At 38.8% G+C, this 21,410-nt stretch overlaps 1 protein-coding gene across 8 annotated transcripts in view; it reads right to left on the minus strand.

Moving 5' to 3' along the window:
- Positions 1-21,410, minus strand: part of tjp2a (tight junction protein 2a (zona occludens 2)) — a 100,763-nt gene that overhangs the window by 61,600 nt on the left and 17,753 nt on the right. For 4 of the 8 annotated variants that reach the window (XM_062031598.1, XM_062031589.1, XM_062031592.1 and 1 more), the window contains exons 1-2: positions 19,941-20,330; positions 7,906-8,035 (exon numbers count right to left, since the gene is read on the minus strand). In XM_062031598.1, coding sequence (XP_061887582.1) covers positions 7,906-8,035; positions 19,941-20,047 — 237 coding nt within the window. In that variant the 5' untranslated portion in view covers positions 20,048-20,330. Of the gene's footprint in view, positions 1-7,905; positions 8,036-19,940; positions 20,333-21,410 lie in introns of those variants that run through there. The other 4 variants (XM_062031596.1, XM_062031590.1, XM_062031591.1 and 1 more) reach the window with 3 other exon arrangements.

The following is a 21,410-nucleotide window of genomic DNA, read 5'->3' on the forward strand; positions in this document are numbered from 1 at the left end:
TAAACACGGAAGCATCACTGGCTCATCGAGGACCTACAAGGAGTCACAGTAGTTAATGCAGAGTAGAGGGTGGAGAACTGCGCCCGCCTTTCGGGCAGATTTGTGGTACTATGATGCTGTGTTCAAAACGTGTTGAGGAAGGCTTTCTCCCCCGTTGGGACTCTGTTTACAGGGGTTTGAGAAACACCATTAACTGTCTATAAATTAATACATTAAATGAATGGAATGAAATTAACTGCCATCCAAACTGGCAAATTTGTGAACACCCCTTATGAATAAATCTGAGGATATTTTCGAGCAAACTGCTGAGAACCTTCAGCATGCATTGTCATGTTAAACATTACAAAAAAGATGCATTGTGTAGCAATATTGTGTGTCCTCATGTGAACACAGAGACACAATACGATAACAAAAAGGCCTTGAAGAAAAGCACACAAGTACAGTTGTGGTCAAAAGTTTACATACACTTGTAGAGAACATAATGTCATGGCTGTCTTGAGTTTTCAATAATTTCTACAACTCTTGACTTGTTTCTTCAGCATTGTCCACACATTTAAGTCAGGACTTTGGGAAGGCCTTTCTAAAACCTTAATTCTAGCCTGATTTAGCCATTCCTTTACCACTTTTGACATGCGTTTGGGGTCATTGTCCTGTTGGAACACCCAACTGCGCCCAAGACCCAACCACCGGGCTGATGATTTTAGGTTGTCTTGAAGAATTTGGAGGTAATCCTCCTTTTTCATTGTTCCATTCACTCTCTGTAAAGCACCAGTTCCATTGGCAGCAAAACAGGCTCAGAGCATAATACTACCACAACCATGCTTGAAACAAAAATGTAGCTGTTTGGCCACAATACACAGCAATATGTTTGGAGGAGAAAAGATGAGGCCTTTAATCCCAGGAACACCATACCTACCGTCAGGCATGGTGGTGCTAGTATTATGCTCTGGGCCTGTTTTGCTGCAGGACAATGACCCCAAACACATGTCAAAAGTGGTAAAGGAATGGCTAAATCAGGCTACAATTAAGGTTTTAGCCTGATTTAAATGTGTGGACAATGCTGAAGAAACATGTCCATGTCAGAAAACCAACAAATTTAGCTGGACTGCACCAATTTTGTCAAGAGGAGTGGTCAAAAATTCAAGCAGAAGCTTGCCAGAAGCTTGTGGATGGCCAACAAAAGCGCCTTATTGCAGTGAAACTTGCCAAGGGACATGTAACCATTGATTGATTGATTGATTGAGACTTTTATTAGTAGGTTGCACAGTGAAGTACATATTCCGTACAATTGACCACTAAATGGTAACACCCGAATAAGTTTTTCAACTTGTTTAAGTCGGGGTCCACTTAAATTGATTCATGATACAGATATATACTATCATATATACTATCATCATAATACAGTCATCACACAAGATAATCACATTGAATTATTTACATTATTTACAATCAGGAGTGTGGAGGGGGGGTGGGGATATGGACATCAAGTAGTGGACATAGAGAGAGAGAGAGAGATCAGAAGGCATAAGAAAAAGAATCTGCATTTGATTGTTTACATTTGATTATTAGCAATCCGGGGAGGGTGTTAGTTTAGGGTTGTAGCTGCCTGGAGGTGAACTTTTATAGCGGTTTTGAAGGAGGATAGAGATGCCCTTTCTTTTATACCTGTTGGGAGCGCATTCCACATTGATGTGGCATAGAAAGAGAATGAGTTAAGACCTTTGTTAGTTCGGAATCTGGGTTTAACCAAATATTAACATTGCTGTATGTATACTTTTGACCGAGCACATTTGGTCACATTTTCAGTAGACCCATAATAAATTCATAAAACAACCAAACTTCATGAATGTTTTTTGTGACCAACAAGTATGTGCTCCAATCACTCTATCACAAAAAATAAGAGTTGTAGAAATTATTGGAAACTCAAGACAGCCATGACATTATGTTCTTTACAAGTGTGTGTGTGTAAACTTTTGACCACGACTGTATGTGTATGTGGACAGAAATGCAAAGTATCTAAATTAAGGTTCAGTTGTTGTTACATTTTATCTGTTTGTGTTTCTTTTCTGCCCATTACTGTAAACTCTTATCTTGACTTTTTAGCAGCTCAAATAAAACAGATAATCTGACCTTACAACAACAGCACTGCAATTTCAACCTTTTCTAATAATACACATATCTAATAAACTGTACATCTCTGGGGAAAAAAAAAGTTACGGAAGCATCAAAATGTTAATAAGACAACCATTCACTAGACATATTAAATTATTCTGCTTTAATGTAGTCCAGTCTTTATACTTAGTGAGACTATAGTTAAAAGTATGCTGTGTCAGGAGGACTACAGCATGTTTCTGTGGTTTCTTATCATCCTGTGTGCAGGACAGGTCATGTCAGACTATTTACATTCAAATAAAGAGAGCGAAGTAATGACTCACTGCATTTCAAGCAGTGTATCAGGGAAGAGGAGTTTACTTTTGGATAAAGTTAGAAAAAAAATGCATGCATGCCTTAGCTTGTAGACAGAGATGATGAAAAAAAGACTTTCATGAGATCGAAATCTATTACATAAAGACACTAGAACTAAGCAACATAATTGTTAATTTATTGCAATACTTTGTGTGAGATATCTGCTCAGAGGTGTTATTAATCATGCTAATAATAACAAGAAGCACAAAAAAGCATGACGAACCGAGACAAATAAATGATCTAAAAAAAGAGCCACTATGTAGTTTGTCACACATTAATTAATGCTGTTGATCATCATGGTCAACTTTTTTGATCTACCTCAACAAACAATGACATCAAAATACACACTACTACCGTATTTTTCGGACTATAAATCGCAGTTTTTTTTCATAGTTTGGCCGGGGGTGCGACTTATACTCAGGAGCGACTTATGTGTGAAATTATTAACACATTACCGTAAAATATCAAATAATATTATTTAGCTCATTCACGTAAGAGACTAGACGTATAAGATTTCATCGGATTTAGCGATTAGAAGTGACATATTGTTTGGTAAAAGTATAGCATGTTCTATATGTTATAGTTATTTGAATGACTCTTACCATAATATGTTATGTTATAGGCCTACTGAAACCCACTACTACCGACCACGCAGTCTGATAGTTTATATACCAATGATGAAATCTTAACTTTGCAACACATGCCAATACGGCCGGGTTAACTTATAAAGTGCAATTTTAAATTTCCTGCGAAACTTCCGGTTGAAAACGCCTATGTATGATGACGTATGTGCGTGACATCAATGGTTGAAGCGGAAGTATTGGGACACCATTGTATCCAATACAAAAAGCTCGGTTTTCATCGCAAAATTCCACAGTATTCTGGACATCTGTGTTGGTGAATCTTTTGCAATTTGTTTAATGAAAAATGAAGACTGCAAAGAAGAAAGCTGTAGGAGGGATCGGTGTATTAGCGGCTGGCTGCAGCAACACAACCAGGAGGACTTTGACTTGGATAGCAGACGCGCTATCCGACGCTAGCCGCCGACCGCATCGATGATCGGGTGAAGTCCTTCGTCGCTCCGTCGATCGCTGGAACGCAGGTGAGCACGGGTGTTGATGAGCAGATGAGGGCTGGCTGGCGTAGGTGGATAGCTAATGTTTTTAGCATAGCTCTGTGAGGTCTCGTAGCTAAGTTAGCTTCAATGGCGTCGTTAGCAACAACATTGTTAAGCTTCGCCAGGCTGGAAAGCATTAACCGTGTAGTTACAGGTCCATGGTTTAATAGTAATGTTGATTTTCTGTCTATCCTTCCAGTCAGGGGTTTATTTCTTTTGTTTCTATCTGCAGTTAAGCACGATGCTATCACGTTAGCTCTGTAGCTAAAGTGCTTCGCCGATGTATTGTCGTGGAGATAAAAGTCACTGTGAATGTCCATTTCGCGTTCTCGACTCTCATTTTCAAGAGGATATAGTATCTGAGGTGGTTTAAAATACAAATCCGTGATCCACAATAGAAAAAGGAGAGAGTGTGGAATCCAATGAGCCAGCTTGTACCTAAGTTATGGTCAGAGCGAAAAAAGTTGCGTCCTGCACTGCACTCTAGTCCTTCACTCTCATGTTCCTCATCCACGAATCTTTCATCCTGGCTCAAATTAATGGGGTAATCGTCGCTTTCTCGGTCCGAATCGCTCTCGCTGCTGGTGTAAACAATGGGGAAATGTGAGGAGCCTTTCAACCTGTGACGTCACGCTACTTCCGGTACAGGGAAGGCTTTTTTTTATCAGCGACCAAAAGTTGCGAACTTTATCGTCGATGTTCTCTACTAAATCCTTTCAGCAAAAAAATGGCAATATCGCGAAATGATCAAGTATGACACATAGAATGGATCTGCTATCCCCGTTTAAATAAAAAAAATTCATTTCAGTAGGCCTATTAACATACCAGGCACGTTCTCAGTTGGTTATTTATGCGTCATATAACGTACACTTATTCAGCCTGTTGTTCACTATTCTTTATTTATTTTAAATTGCCTTTCAAATGTCTATTCTTGGTGTTGGGTTTTATCAAATAAATTTCCCCCAAAAATGCGACTTATACTCCAGTGCGACTTATATATGTTTTTTCCTTCTTTATTATGCATTTTCGGCCGGTGCGACTTATACTCCGGAGCGACTTATACTCCGAAAAATACGGTAAATTCACTGTAATGTATTCGCTGGGGTTTGCCAGCTAGTTAGTTACTTAGTTAGCAATATATCTTCCAAAGTTGTGGGCAGATTTTGATGAAACTTTAAGGAAATGTCAGAAAATGAATAAAGACCAACCGATTTGTCTTAATTAAGTATTTAAAGGATTCTTTATTATTGGGAGACAGAACCTGGTGGAGGTCTGCGCTCCCCGAGTGCTTTTATAGTTTTATATAATTTTAAACATATCTAATTTTAACGCTACAATATACACCCCCCGCTACCACCAACCCCACCACCCCACCTCAAATTCCTCCCCCATCTCCCGAATTCGGAGGTCTCAAGGTTGGCAAGTATGGTTACAGGTCAGTGTGGTTTTCTCCTTAGCGGAGCAAGCAGACCCGCTCTGCAGCCTCTCTCTCTGCTGTCTCCTCAACCCTCCTCGTCTTCCTGTATGTATGTAATATACCACTGGTATACAGTATGTTTGTAGTAATCCCTGGTGGCACATTTTATAATGGTAAAAATTAAATGTTATATTTTTTAACAGCCCTTAAGCAGGCTGTTCGGTCAGACAAGAAACCCTTAAACCCTTTTTGGAGCATGTTTTGACAAAAATCTGCTGGGATGCGTTCAGCAAGTCGTTACCCTTCTACATACTGGGAGTGAATGCGCGTCAGATCATGTCTGGGCTGCCAGTGGATTGGCGCGGCGCCTCGGTTCAGCCAGTCAGTCTATCTTGTGCAAGAGACGGGTGATCATTTTGGGATGGCTACCGCAAGAACTATACGTTCTAAACCTGAGATATGGTTCATTGGCCATGCCAGCAGGAACCCTCTGACAAGAAATAAATTACCTTAAAGGCCTACTGAAATGAAATTGTTTTATTTAAACGGGGTTAGCAGATCAATTCTGTGTCATACTTGATCATTTCGCGATATTGCCATATTTTTGCTGAAAGGATTTAGTAGAGAACATTGACGATAAAGTTCGCAACTTTTGGTCGCATATACAAAAAGCCTTGCCTGTACCGGAAGTAGCGTTCCGTCACAGGTTGAAGGGCTCCTCACATTTCCCCATTGTTAACACCAGCAGCGAGAGCGATTCGGACCGAGAAAGCGACGATTACCCCATTAATTTGAGCCAGGATGAAAGATTCGTGGATGAGGAACGTGAGAGTGAAGGACTAGAGTGCAGTGCAGGACGCATCTTTTTTCGCTCTGACCGTAACTTAGGTACAAGCTGGCTCATTGGATTCCACACTCTCTCCTTTTTCTATTGTGGATCACGGATTTGTATTTTAAAACACCTCGGATACTATAACATCTTGAAAATGAGAGTCGATAACGCGAAATGGACATTCACAGTGACTTTTATCTCCACGACAATACATCGGCGAAGCACTTTAGCTACGGAGCTAACGTGATAGCATCGGGCTTAACTGCAGATGGAAACAAAATAAATTAACCCCTGACTGGAAGGATAGACAGAAAATCAACAATACTATTAAACCATGGACTTGTAACTACACGGTTAATGCTTTCCAGCCAGGCGAAGCTTAACAATGCTGTTGCTAACGACGCCATTGAAGCTAACTTAGCAACGGGACCTCACAGAGCTATGCTAAAAACATTAGCTATCCACCCACGCCAGCCAGCCCTAATCTGCTCATCAACACCCGTGCTCACCTACGTTCCAGCGATCGATGGAGCGACAAAGGACTTCACCCGATCATTAATGCGGTCGCCGGCTAGCGTCGGATAGCGCGTCTGCTATCCAAGTCAAAGTCCTCCTGGTTGTGTTGCTGCAGCCAGCCGCTAATACACCGATCCCACCTACAGCTTTCTTCTTTGCAGTCTTCATTGTTCATTAAACAAATTGCAAAATATTCACCAACACAGATGTCCAGAATACTGTGGAATTTTGCGATGAAAACTGAGCTTTTTGTATTGGATACAATGTGTCCGAATACTTCCGTTTCAACGATTGACGTCACACGCAAACGTCATCATACATAGACGTTTTCAACCGGAAGTTTCGCGGGAAATTTAAAATTGCACTTTATAAGTTAACCCGGCCGTATTGGCATGTGTTGCAATGTTAAGATTTCATCATTGATGTATAAACTATCAGACTGCGTGGTCGGTAGTAGTGGGTTTCAGTAGGCCTTTAAATTGGTGAAATTGGTTCACCAGTTTGCAGCTCCACAAGGAGGAAAAGCAAGCTCTCCGCAATGGTGCGAGCAGCACGATTGCAGAAGTAGAGCCATTCTGGGCCAAAGGAAGAATACCAACCATGACATCATGAAAACTGCTTGACGTTTACAGCAAGTGGCAGACACTGCAATACGGCCAAAAACAGTCTGGACCAAGACCTGAGGGAGTCAGGCTCAAATTCATCGGAAGACTTGGTGACCTTTTTGATGCGGCTCACGGCAATGCCCTGGCTCTCATTATTTTCAGGAGGATTGAGACTTCCTTCTTGCCCAACGTGAAAAGGGCAGCCGTGGCAGCTTGGCTGGGGTATGGCATATGTTCATATTGCATAATGTCTTGTATTGTGTAACAGTAGTTCTAAGCATGTTAATTCAACAATTGCATGTGTGATGTGAATTGTAAAACATAATTAGGTCTAGGTCTGAGAAATTGCGTTGAACAAAATAGAAGTTGTGAGAAGTGCCTTAGAAATTGTTGATGCTGAACCTCTAAATTTTCTTCGATTAGCCTAATAATTTAGCACAGTTATTTTCTAGCCTAACCAAACAATCCCAGCAGGGGCCGTTCCAAAATTTAAAAAAGTAGTTTTGTTTTTGTGCCTCCTAATGGAACACATGTATGTATATCATATACCAATGGTATAAACGATGTACTGTATGTAATATACCAGTGGTATACAGAATGTATGTACTATACCAGTGGTATACAGTATGTATGCAATGTACTAGCTGTTAATACAAAAAAAAAAATTCAATGGTTGAGTAATTTGTATTTTGCTGCTTACTGACTCGCTTCGGGGTATCAGGGAAGCTGGTGCCTATGCCAGCTGTCTTTGAGCAATAACCTGGGTACACGCTGCACTTGTCAGTCAATAAGGGAGCATACATACAAGAATGTCATATTTTATCATAGGTTGGGGAGGAATGGCAGTCAGCTTGTCAACATTCATACATCTTTTAAGGGTGTCATGTTGATGGAACATGAGACTCTGAAGACAAGCACCAGCATATTTCTGCATGATTCAATCTGAACGTACCATCATGATTGCAGAGTAGCTGCGTGAAGACAGGCGGCGAAGATACAAGTACTGGGCTTCTCGGGGCCAACAGAACTTGCGGCTGGATTTAAAAAGTGCAGCCGAGGTCTGGTCAGCTCCAGGCTGATCACTGTAGAGAAAATCACATGACTGGTATTACTCAAGTCCTATACACAAAGTACAAATGAACATTTTAAAAACACAGAGCCAGTCACATATAATTAATCTGTTACCAGGTTAATAATAACAAATCCCTGCTGTAAACCCTCCTGAGAAGAAACATGCTCTGCAGTGGACATTTGTTTTTGCAATTTCTTTTGTCAGACAAAAATAACCCTGTTATGCAAAACACAAATGCATCATCATTAGGTACTGTATGCCACATACCGGTAATCAGATCTTCAGCTGAATGAAAGTTCTTGTATATACTTTCAGTTTTGTCTAACATTTGAAGTTGAAAACATCGAAGGATTGCAGAGGTGTTAGTCATATTGGGAATAAAACGTTTTCAGTTCAACACCAAAACTGTTTACTGTAAAAACACTGAGGTAACGATATGAACATTTCGTATAACAATTATTGTGACCGAATTTATCATTATTATCACATTCATTATTTCGCTAACTGCTTATTTGCTATTACTTTTACCATCATATTTGTACATGTCGTATTTGCAGATGTTGCTCTATTGTTGTTGTTGTTGTTGTTCTTGTGTTTGCTGTTGTTGTTTTTGTCTCTCTGTCTAATCCCCCTCTTGTCCCCACAATTCTCCCCTCTGTCTTCCTTTTTTTTCTCTTTCTATCCCCTCCTGCTCCGGCCCGGCTGCACCAAATGATAATATAAATACATTTAATAAAGTCAAATACAAATAAGGCAACAAGAGAAGTATCCTACACTTCTCTTTTGTAAAGTAAATCTGAACAGCCAATATGGGCATCTACATCTACTATATGATTTGCCTGAGAAGCTGGACAGGACATAAAAAAAAAAAAATCATTATCATCACAGTATTGTTAAATGTTCTCAAAAAGTGCTTACACAATAAAATCATTTAAGAAAGTTTATAAAAAAAATAAATAGAATGAATAAATATCTTCTTACTTTTTAATTTGGAAAGGTTTACAGCAGGGATGTCAACCATGTGGCCCGCGAGACAGATCAGGCTCGGAACAGATTCAATCTGGCCCGCGAGATTTGTTTGCTAAGTGTAAAATTTAACTGGCGTATGTTTACATCCGGGTTTGGCAGCGCTGTTTTCGGTAATCAAAGTCTTTTATCGGTGGTCAAGTTTTCAGTACATCACTTGTCAATAGTGCGCAAATAATAGGCTATACATATCCATTCAAACTGTAACGACCTGCTGGTAGTAATGTTCAATGTTTGTGTGGTTTGAATTTGAGCTTAGTTTTTCCCATGTTTGCAAGGTGATTGGCGGAGAATGAGAAAGTGTTGTTGTGTGTCCACTGGACGTTGTGTAATTTCTTCTGGGGGCTACAATATATTATATTACTTCAATTTGTTTTTAAGTAAAAAAAACTAACTTATTTTCAAGGTGTGGCAGTAATAAAAATGCATTCAATTCAATTACATTAAGGGGCAACCCTGATAGATACATACATACATACATACATACATACATACATACATACATACATACATACATACATACATACATACATACATACATACATACATACATATATATATATATATATATATATATATATATATACATACATACATCATATATATATATATATATATACATACATACATACATACATACATATATATACATATATATATACATATATATATATACATATATATACATATATATATATATACATATATATATATATATATATACATACATATATACATATATATATATATATATATACATATATATATATATATATATATACATATATATATATATACATATATATATATATATATATACATATATATATATATATATATACATATATATATATATACATATATATATATATATATACATATATATATATATATATATATATATATATATATATATATATATATACATATATATATATATATATATACATATATATATATATATATATATATATATATATATATATATATATATATATATATATATATATATATATATATATATATATATGTATATATATATATATATATATATATATATATATATATATATATATATATAATATATATATATATATATATATAGTCGAGGCAACTGTGGTCTATCCGTTATATAGTGTTCAATACCGTGGTAGAGTGGAATACACGTTAGGTCAGGAAAAAACACAGAAGCTATTTCATCCCTACAAGCCTGATTTTGCAGGTTTTCCCTGAAGAGCAGGGAACCATGCGAAACAGGCTTGTAGGGATGAAATAGCCTCTGTGTTTTTTCCTGACCTAACGTATATACTGTATATCTGGGTTCGTACACCTTTTCCATGGCCAAATTCAAGCACTTTTGAAGGACTTTCAAGATACATTTTCCAGATTTTTCCAGTACCCTTCAAAAGGCGAAAACCAGTGTGAATCAATCCATAGCCTTGTTGTTTGAGGTCACCAAATGCTGTCTGTAGGAAAAATACGGAAAATATGCTAAAACCTAAGCCTAACATTGAACCAGCAGTTATCATTAACTGAATGGGGCATAGAAAATGAAGCAGTGTGACTATTCAATGTCATTGGTGTTTGCAAACGTGTCTCCATTTGTGTTTTTTTTTAAATCAAATTTCTTGTTATTTTTCTTACTTACAGCACTCAATGAGATCGAACAGCACGGATTGATTCACACCATATTTGTGCTTGTAATCCGCATAATGTGATATAAATACATGCACCCTCAAAATGTCAATTTCACTCATTTATTAACAAAACTGTTCCACATTAATATAAAGATAATAAATTAAAGGAAAATATTTTGTTGGTTTCACAACACCTCAGTCACCTTTCATTAAGCATATCTAGCCTTATAACTGTGGCTATGATAAGAAATTAACAAAAAGACAAAAGTTAACTTCTTTTTGCTTTCACTGAGGTAGTCAGACAAGTTAAGTAGACAACGAAAATAATAGAGCAAGAAATGCATACAACCGTGTTGTGTAAAAACTACAAAATCATTCATATTAACTCAGCTCTAAGTTGTGAAAAAGGTTACAAATTATACATTACATGACCTTCACAGTACAATTGAGTCTAATAATGTAACCATTTTAATGCAATTAACCAAAACGACAAAATGTAACTTGTTTGCTTTAACTGAGGTAGTCAGACAAGTTAAGTAGACCACCAAAATAATGGAGCAAAAAATACATGGTACCATGTTCCTTTTTGCATACTTTGCAGCAGGCTACACTTGGATTTGGTCCACATTTCATCCAAAGTTTGCATTTGTCATTTTCCATCCAATATTTATCAAAACGACAACCTCCCGGCATGATGGACCGATGCACCACTGTCCTCTTGGGGGCGACACAGACGGCTCTGGCATGACAACAACCTAATGTAAGGGCTCGAGCAAAGCCAACAGATCAAGCGTGTAGCTTTAATATTTAAGGAAACTTGTTTTATTTTTTCTCAGACTGCCGAGAAATATGATGAACATTTCCAAGCATTTCCAAGCACTTCACCCAAAATTCAAGCATTTTTCAAACCTTGAAAACACTACACACAACATTAAAATCCAAGCATTTTCAAGGTTTTTAAGTACCTGTACGAACCCTGAGATATATATATATATATATATATGTATATATATATGTATATATATATATTAGAATTTAGCATAAATAATGTTTACAGGCCATGAATTGATTAACGTGGACCCCGACTTAAACAAGTTGAAAAACTTATTCGGGTGTTACCATTTAGTGGTCAATTGTACGGAATATGTACTGTACTGTGCAATCTACTAATAAAAGTCTCAATCAATCAATCAAAGGCCATTTTCTGACCGTCTCTTCAGAATGCAATGTGGCTCCACTTGGACTGCCTCTTCTCCTTTAATTATCTATGTTGTAGTTTATAGCACTTCCATAGCGAGTCTACTGAAAGATTAAGTTCGAACTACAGGCTTCATTGTATTAAAAATGGCAACAGCGGAGCATGCATGTGCATGTACGAGCTAGTCTGCCACAACAAGAGGATAGCGAAAAAGAAGGAGCTTATTGACAACAGCGTCAGAATAAAACAGAGGACCCGCACAAAGCACTTTGGTTACATTTATACCATATATGGATGATCCGGTGATGTCATCGCTGCGGAAAAACGTCACAGGTTGTGCAAATTCCAAATGGCACGTTTGCCGCAAGTATGAAGGAAGGCATGATTATTTTATAAATATCTCCACAATGCCTCCACATTATAATTTCAAATTTTCTGGGACTAATGCAGATACAAATACACAACAGCAGGTACCAATGGGTAAAAAAAATAGGTTTTGCAAAATAGGTCATCTTCAAGATTCTGGATAGATTGATACAGCTGACTGTTGTAATTATGGCACGCTGTCACATCCACTTCAGGGGCCGCTACTCCGCATAAAAAAAAAAACATGGGTAATCAGCTTGGGATAATCACACTAAATTTTGTAACACAACAATATTTCCTCTTCATAAATCCCTCAAAGTCACGCACGCTAATAAGAGTTTCTCAGTTTAAAGTGAACATGCTTTACTCACGACCGCCACTACCGTGCTTCATCAACTGTCCTATAGTGATCCAGTAATCCACAGGCCAATATCATTCCACTTAAAAAAGTGAAATATTGAAGTAATATAATAAAGTTTCTCTGAAGCAAAACAGGTGTCTAGTCGCCACCTGACGTCACTCTATCATGCCATGTTTGCATGGCATCAAAACATGCGTTGTTTAAATGCACACTCACCTAACATGCTAATTGATTGTATTGATTTATATTATATATTTTATATGATATTTCATGCAAAAGGTTTGTGCTCTGCGCATGAATATCATACATAATTATTTCCAGCTGAGTGTAACTGTTAGGAGTAGAAACCAAGGTATAGATCTGTGTGGTGTCACATTAATATGACATACAGTCGTGGTCAAAAGTCTACGTACACTTGTAAAGAACATAATGTCATGGCTGTCTTGAGTTTCCAATAATTTCTACAACTCTTGTTTTTTGTGATAGAGTGATTGGAGCACATACTTGTTTGCTACAAAAATATTTATGAAGTTTGGTTCTTTTATGAATTTATTATGGGTCTACTGAAAATGTGAGCAAATCTGCTGGGTCAAAAGTATACATACAGCAATGTTAATATTTGGTTACATGTCCCTTGGCAAGTTTCGCTGCAATAAGGCGCTTTTGGTAGCCATCCACAAGCTTCTGACAAGCTTCTGGTTGAGTTTTTGACCACTTCTCTTGACAAAATTGGTGCAGTTTAGCTAAATCTGTTGGTTTTCTGACATGGACTTGTTTCTTCAGCATTGTCCACACGTTTAAGACAGGACTTTGGGAAGGCCATTCTAAAACCTTAATACTAGCCTGATTTAGCCATTCCTTTACCACTTTTGACGTGTTTTTGGGGGTCATTGTCCTGTTGGAACACCCAACAGAACACCCGACACCCGGACCCAACCTCCGGGCTGATGATTTTAGGTTGTCCTGAAGAATGTAAGTTAAAGTTAAAGTTAATTTAAAGTACCAATGATTTTCTCACACACACTAGGTGTGGTGAAATGTGTCTTCTGCATTTGACCCATCCCCTTGTTCATCCCCTGAGAGGTGAGGAGAGCAGTGGGCAGCAGTGGTGCCGTGCCGGGGAATAATTTTTTGGTGATTTAACCTCCAATTCCAACACTTGATGCTGAGTGCCAAGCAGGGAGGTAATGGGTCCCATTTTTATAGTCTTTGTTATGACTCGGCCGGGGTTTGAACTCGCAATCTACCGATCTCAGGGCGGACACTCTAACCCAGACCTGGGCATTCTGCGGCCCGCGGGCCGCATCCGGCCCTTTGTGCGTCCCTGTCCGGCCCGCGTGAGGCCAATTATAAATTACAAAATAAATTTTAAAAAGTATCTATGTCGAGTGTGCAATACAACGGTGCTGCTTTTGTTTTGAAAATCGTTATTTGTATTACTTCCGTGTGGACGTATGCGTGATTGTGAGTGAATGTGAACAACTGCAATTACAAAATAAAGTTGAAAAAACATCTATGTCCTGCGCGCAATACAACTGTGTTGCTTTTATTTTGAAAAGTATTATTTATGGGCGTGTGTCCGTGTGTAACCTGCGAGTGAAGGTGCACATGCAGCGACAAGTGATGCACGGTTTACACCCGAGACGCCAAAAAGAGAAAAGTTGATGAGGAATGCCGTGTTTTCAACAACACATGAACTGCAAAGCAACGTCCCCTCACCTAAGGTGCGTGCCTGCGCAATTGCGCACTGCTCAAGCGTCCGCTGCGCGCAGCAAGTATATATGCCGCGCACCAAATCAAATCCCATCTGAATTCTAAACAAAATAAACATATTTATTCTATGGAATTTTGCAATGCAACTTTGAGTGACAGTGACAACAAGCGGCCCTAATGGTGTTCGTCAACACCGTTCAATTGAACACCGTTCAATTATTGTAACGTCTATCGAGATGCTTCGAGGACAGGAATTATATCGATCACTTTATTGAACAAAACTGTTTATATTCGGACATAACCACACCAAAAACATGAGTAAAACAATTCTATCTCGAAAAACTAGTCATTTTCTGCCGTACAAACCAGGCCAAAACCAACTTGTCATCTGTCACCAACACGCATAGCACTAAACCACTGGTGCGTTTACGGCCACACAAAAAGTCGGACAACTCAAACACCACACAAAGTTACACTATGACTCCTCAGTCATACGTGTGCTTATTTTACTGTCATTTATTATTCATGTTAATTTATATATATTAGTCATGGAATGCTGTTACACACACTATGTTGAAGTATTACTATTATTATTATTATTATTATTATTATTTATCTTACGGTATATATCAAAAATAATATTGAGCAAAATTTAATTGAAATATTGTCGATGTGGCCCTCCAGCAGTGCTCGGGTAGCTCATGCGGCCCCCGGTAAAAATTAATTGCCCACCCCTGCTCTAACCACTAGGCCACTGAGGTAATCCTCCTTTTTTCATTGTCCCATTTACTCTCTGTAAAGCACCAGTTCCATCGGCAGCAAAACAGGCCCTGAGCATAATACTACCACCACCGTGCTTGAAAAATTCATGTTAATATATGACCTTATGTCTATGAATGCTCTCATTCATCCAGGTCATTGTAATCTCAGGGCATTCAATGGATCGCAACTGGACTGTTTGGTTTGTCTTAGAAGACGTTTCGCCTCTTTAACCCGAATAGGCTTCATCAGTTCGTGCTCATAGATTGGTCAGATCTAGTTCAGCGGCTGGTGCCAAAACCCCAAAGGTTTATACTCCAAAAACCAGGAGGGTGTGCCTGGCCAAGGATGGTTTCGCCCTATCGTAGTGAGAAAAACAACTGTTTTGATGCAAAGAGCAATCCTACTGTCAAAGCCAACAATAGTCGTTGAAGTGTAATTTCCCCTCATGATTATTGAGGTATTGTGTGGCAGAACGATCGCTGTGGATCGACTACTACCAGTGCAAAATAGTTGGAATCCCCCCCGCGTAAGCATTTCATTCAGTTGTGCACAAATGGCATACTGGCCATATGGCCTTATTTTTATTTTTTTACGATAAATGTTAGCCATTTTGCTAAATACAATTTGAAACTATTGTATACTTAGTAAGAAAAATAATAAAGAGATGAGTCCTTTGCTGTGTGAAAATGGGTCCCGTGCACAGTTGAGTTGAGCCCTGTTGTAAGGTCATGTTAGGACATATAAGCACTAATGCTTTAAGTCAGAGAAGACACGACTGAATTAAAAACATGGATTTCAGCAGAATCCACAAAATACGTCCATGACATCCAGAGTAGCAAAGCAGTTGGTAATTTGAGTTTATTTATACAGCAAAACCTCTAAGTATTCTATTTTTTTAGGTATTGGCCATTATTGGACTTTTCTGTTTTTAACAATGTTTACAGTATTTTAAATGCAGTCAAATTATAATGAAAACATCTTATTTGTTGTGGTGTAACATGTAGCATCCAAAGAGTGTGAGGCCAAACAAAACCACTTGTATAACATAAGTTACTATAAGTATAAGCTACTGGAAATATAGGCTAAAAAAAAGTATAGGCTATCATGTTTACAAAGGGTCAGCCAGGTGAGTAGTCATTTTAGTTACTAAAGTACCAATGATTGTCACACACACTAGGTATGGTGAAATGTGTCCTCTGCATTTGACCCATCCCCTTGTTCACCCCCTGGAAGGTGAGAAGAATCATTTTTGGTGATTTAACCCCCAATTCCAACCCTTGATGCTGAGTGCCAAGCAGGGAGGTAATGGGTCCCATTTTTATAGTCTTTGGTATGACTCGGCCGGGGTTTTGAACTCACAACCTACCGATCTCAGGGCGGACACTCTAACTACTAGGCCACTGAGTAGGTAGTTACTATACGGTTAATTACTTGACAGTCATACAGTATGTACAGTTGCACCAGAACATACAGGCTATCCTAAACATTATCTATTTTGTTTCAACTATCTATTGAGAGAGCATTTGACAGCCTAGGTTTTTTTTTAATAGATTTTTTAGATCATTCTCTTGCTCATGACGTTGGAGCAAAACTGTTGCCTAGAAATAAGTTGCAGTTCAGCACCAGTTTAGCACAATCTATTCTACGCTATCCATGGCAAGTTTCTGGAAACCGGATCTGTTCTTGACAAACTTGCAGACGGCCTCCTTCTACCGCCACTGATTTTGTTACTGAAAATGCTGACACTCTGCCTTTGCACGAACGTGTGCTCTCTGTGTTCATTTTTTTTTTTTTTTATCAGTGGTGGTAGTAGCATGCTAGGGATGTAACGATTGCCAGTATTAATGATAATCTGTGGTAAAACACTTGACATTTAAGTATTACAGTTTTAAATTAAAATCATCATGAAAACCATGATAACCGATCTTCTATAAACTCACACTGCAAAAACTGAAATCTAAGTAAGATTAAATATCTCAAATAAGGGTGATATTTGTTTATTTTTTGTCTGACAAGATAATTCTTCTCACTAAGCAGATTTTATGTTAGAGTGCTTTACTTGTTTTAAGTGTATTTGTCCTAAATGATCTCAGTAAGATATTACAGCTTGTTGCTAAGAGTTGATGACCTATATTGAGTAAAACATGCTTGAAACTAGAATATCAACTGTTGTGAAGCTGTGTCATCAACACTCACAAGTATACAACTACTTTTTTAAAGTAATAATTTCTTACTTCAAGCATGAAAAAATAAATCATGATTTTGACGCAATGTTGTCTTATAATTAAAACGAACGACCGCCAAATGGACTTTGCTGTTTTATTTTCAACGAAACAATAGAAAATTCGTACTCATATAGTAGTGCACTTGTTATTAGTGAGAATATACTTATTTTAAGGTATTTTTGGGTTCATTGAGGTTAGCTAATGGTTAGCTAATTTTACTTTTTTGGAAAGTCTTGACAAGCCAAATTTTCTTGTTGTATTGGCAGATAATTTTGCTTAGTTCAAATAAAATACCCATAATTTTTGTATTTTTTTTTCTTGTTTTTGAACACTGACTTTTTGCAGTGCACTGAACTATGATCCTGCTCATTTACTAGAAAAGCAAGCTCATGCACCAATAACTAGCTAGCTTAAATAGTAACATGAATAAAGACACATTAACATATTTCCCCATTATAAACGTCATAACCCAAACCAAATTTAAACTTGTACAAACACATTGCTGTCCGAGCAACTAAGATAATCAATTGTGTACATCTCGGTCTTCTTAAAATTGCCATATTGTTACATCCCTATAGATCCTGCTTCAAGAAACTTGCCATAGACAGTGTAAATTGCCCTACGTGTTGAAAAAGTGTGACGGACTTAAAGCTTTACAAACTGGTGCTGAACAGTCAAGGACAGAAAAACATATTTCCATGCTGGAAATTTTGCAACACTGCTAAAAAGTAAATTTGCGAGCCATGGGGAGGAGAATGATAAGCTTGCAAAAAACTGCAAAGCCTAAGCTGTCAAATGCTGATGGCCTCACAACCGTCCCAATGATAAAATATCAAATGTATTGAATAGTGACGTTTGGGACACCCTTGTAGTATTATGTGTAACTAATGTGCAAACTTTATGTGTTTGTTGACAGAAGTGTCCAGACATATTCTTTGTTTTGTAGTTACTGTAGAAATAATTCTAATTTACAATGATTGATTTTTCCTTGCAGTCATACGGTACTAAATACATTGTGCTAATTCTAACAAACAAGGAGATTTATTTTCTCTTTTTCATTCTGCTCCCTTCATTTCTATTCACCACAATGTTCAGTCTCTAAGGTTTTGATTGCTTGAGACTTTTATTAGTAGATTGCACAGTACAGTACTTTTCCGTACAATGAGTGACCGTGCCAGAAACCTGAGGGTTCCTGGTTCAATCCCCACCTTCTACCAACCTCATCATGTCCGTTGTGTCCTTGAGTAAGACACTTCACCCTTGCTCAGTGTGTGAATGTGTGTGTGAATGGGTGAATGTGTAAATAGTAGGGGTGTAACGGTACGGGGGGTTCGGTTCAGGTCGGAGGCGTACCGAACGAGTTTCCACACGAACATATGAAGTAGCCGCCTAAGCTAAAGTCTTGACAAGCTGCTCCGCTTTCTGCCTCTTGTCTCTGTCTGTAGTCTACACAGCACCCAGCATTGTCCCACCCACACAACAATCTGATTGGTTACACGCAGATCGGTAACAGCCAATCAGCAGTGTGTATTCAGAGCGCATGTAGTCAGTGCTTAGCGTTTAGCAGGTAAGCATCAGGCAGCGGACTCTCCCCAAATGATAATAAACACTTCCCAGTCAACTACTAGTAACATCACTATGAGCCCGTTGATGTTCTAGAAATATAAAAGGCAGCTCAGCTCGCTCGCAGTCCTGGTTTGAGGTGAAGGCTAATTCGCTTATAGCGTAACGTTAGCTCATTTTGCGGTGTGTGTGTGTGTGTGTTACGGACAGCAAAGCCCTGTCTGTCTGTTATTTCACTTTACCTTTTTCTGTGTTGATTGAGCTGTGTTGAAGCAGCAACAAAGGACATTATGTTAAATGAAGAGTTTCTGTCTCTGATAGTTGATATAATAATGTAACTGCATCATTAAGCCTACATGAACTCCATGGTGTTCAGGGATGAATAGTCTCTCCTATTGCTATTGTACTATTTTTTCAGCTATAGTTACATTAATCATTAGTAATGGAGCAGCCTAGTTTTGAATGGCAGGGTCCCTGCTATCATAAAAATAGAACATTTACATAATAAAAATCAACTACATGCTTCCCAAATGCTGTAATAAATTAAGCATGATGAGTTGATTTGAAACTGTTTAATGTTGCACTTTTTATATGTAGAAGAAAAGTTTTGTCATTTTATTTAATCTGAGCAACAACTTGAGGCAAATAAATAACCAAAAAATGTATATTTTGTTGTTTTCTTACTGTGCCGAAAATGAACCGAACCGTGACCTCTAAACCGAGGTACGTACCGAACCGAAATTTTTGTGTACCGTTACACCCCTAGGAAATAGTGTCAAAGCGCTTTGAGTACCTTGAAGGTAGAAAAGCGCTATACAAGTATAACCCATTTACCAAAACTACTACCTTTTTATTACAACATTGCCAGTGACTGGATTATCAGAAAAAAAAGAATCCACCCTTAAGTCTTTAAGTTCTAGCAAGCCTCCTAATAATGTTAGCATCCTCAGCCAGGGAAGTTCCAAATAACCAGCGGCTGGAGTAAATCTTTAGAAGATGCAGTTCTGCACTTTGGTAAACAAGCTGTACAAGCTTGTAAAAATACCCAAAGTAAAGTTACTCACCCCGGGGGTCTCCATAGTTTCCTGCCGGGTGGCAGAAGCTCTCGTTTGTTTAGAGGTACAATCCCCATTGCTGCCTGCATGATCGTGATGAACTTCTTGAACTTCATCTTCTACTGTAATACTTCTCCAAGGCCAACAGCATCACACAGATCACGCTGACGCTACGCCAGATTTACCCTTCTTCCATTTTCAAATAGAGACTCGAAGCAGCTCCTCGTGCGTGCTCATCTTTTCCGCCTCGCAGAGACTCTTCCTCGCCGCTTCAACGCATTAGTGCGTCCATGCCAACCAGCCCCAGAGCAGCAAGGTTGCTGTGGCGTGACTACTACAAGTCCTGTGCCGGAACACACACTCCCGTCAGATGTCCTTTTGTTTTTTTTTCCCAGCGATGGAGGATCAAAGGAACATGGAACACGTTTCTGCAACGCAGTAGGCCAGCCTACTTGAAGGTAGAAAAGCGCTATACAAGTATAACCCATTTACCAAAACTACTACCTTTTTATTACAACATTGCCAGTGACTGGATTATCAGAAAAAAAAGAATCCACCCTTAAGTCTTTAAGTTCTAGCAAGCCTCCTAATAATGTTAGCATCCTCAGCCAGGGAAGTTCCAAATAACCAGCGGCTGGAGTAAATCTTTAGAAGATGCAGTTCTGCACTTTGGTAAACAAGCTGTACAAGCTTGTAAAAATACCCAAAGTAAAGTTACTCACCCCGGGGGTCTCCATAGTTTCCTGCCGGGTGGCAGAAGCTCTCGTTTGTTTAGAGGTACAATCCCCATTGCTGCCTGCATGATCGTGATGAACTTCTTGAACTTCATCTTCTACTGTAATACTTCTCCAAGGCCAACAGCATCACACAGATCACGCTGACGCTACGCCAGATTTACCCTTCTTCCATTTTCAAATAGAGACTCGAAGCAGCTCCTCGTGCGTGCTCATCTTTTCCGCCTCGCAGAGACTCTTCCTCGCCGCTTCAACGCATTAGTGCGTCCATGCCAACCAGCCCCAGAGCAGCAAGGTTGCTGTGGCGTGACTACTACAAGTCCTGTGCCGGAACACACACTCCCGTCAGATGTCCTTTTGTTTTTTTTTCCCAGCGATGGAGGATCAAAGGAACATGGAACACGTTTCTGCAACGCAGTAGGCCAGCCGAGAGAGGACGACAGCACGTCACTCTTACATAATTGTGGAGCTTCTCTGAATATTAGACTAATGAAAACACAGCCGCTGCCATCACTGCTGCTGCCGTAGGGATAACTGTGGAACTAAGCCCTTGACAGATCATGCATGCTCCCCGCCCCTTTCTTCTCTAATCCCCAAACCGGGCTAAGTCTTCTCACCATTTATACCCAGACAGAATCATACTATTTTACCCTTGCATTCATCCACACACACACGCACACAACCAATCAGGGCTTACATTGCATGCTAATTTACCAGGACAAAACCTCATCTTTGACGGATTGAA

The sequence above is a fragment of the Entelurus aequoreus genome, linkage group LG21 (genome assembly GCF_033978785.1).
Source record: "Entelurus aequoreus isolate RoL-2023_Sb linkage group LG21, RoL_Eaeq_v1.1, whole genome shotgun sequence".
NCBI classification, from domain to species: domain Eukaryota; kingdom Metazoa; phylum Chordata; class Actinopteri; order Syngnathiformes; family Syngnathidae; genus Entelurus; species Entelurus aequoreus.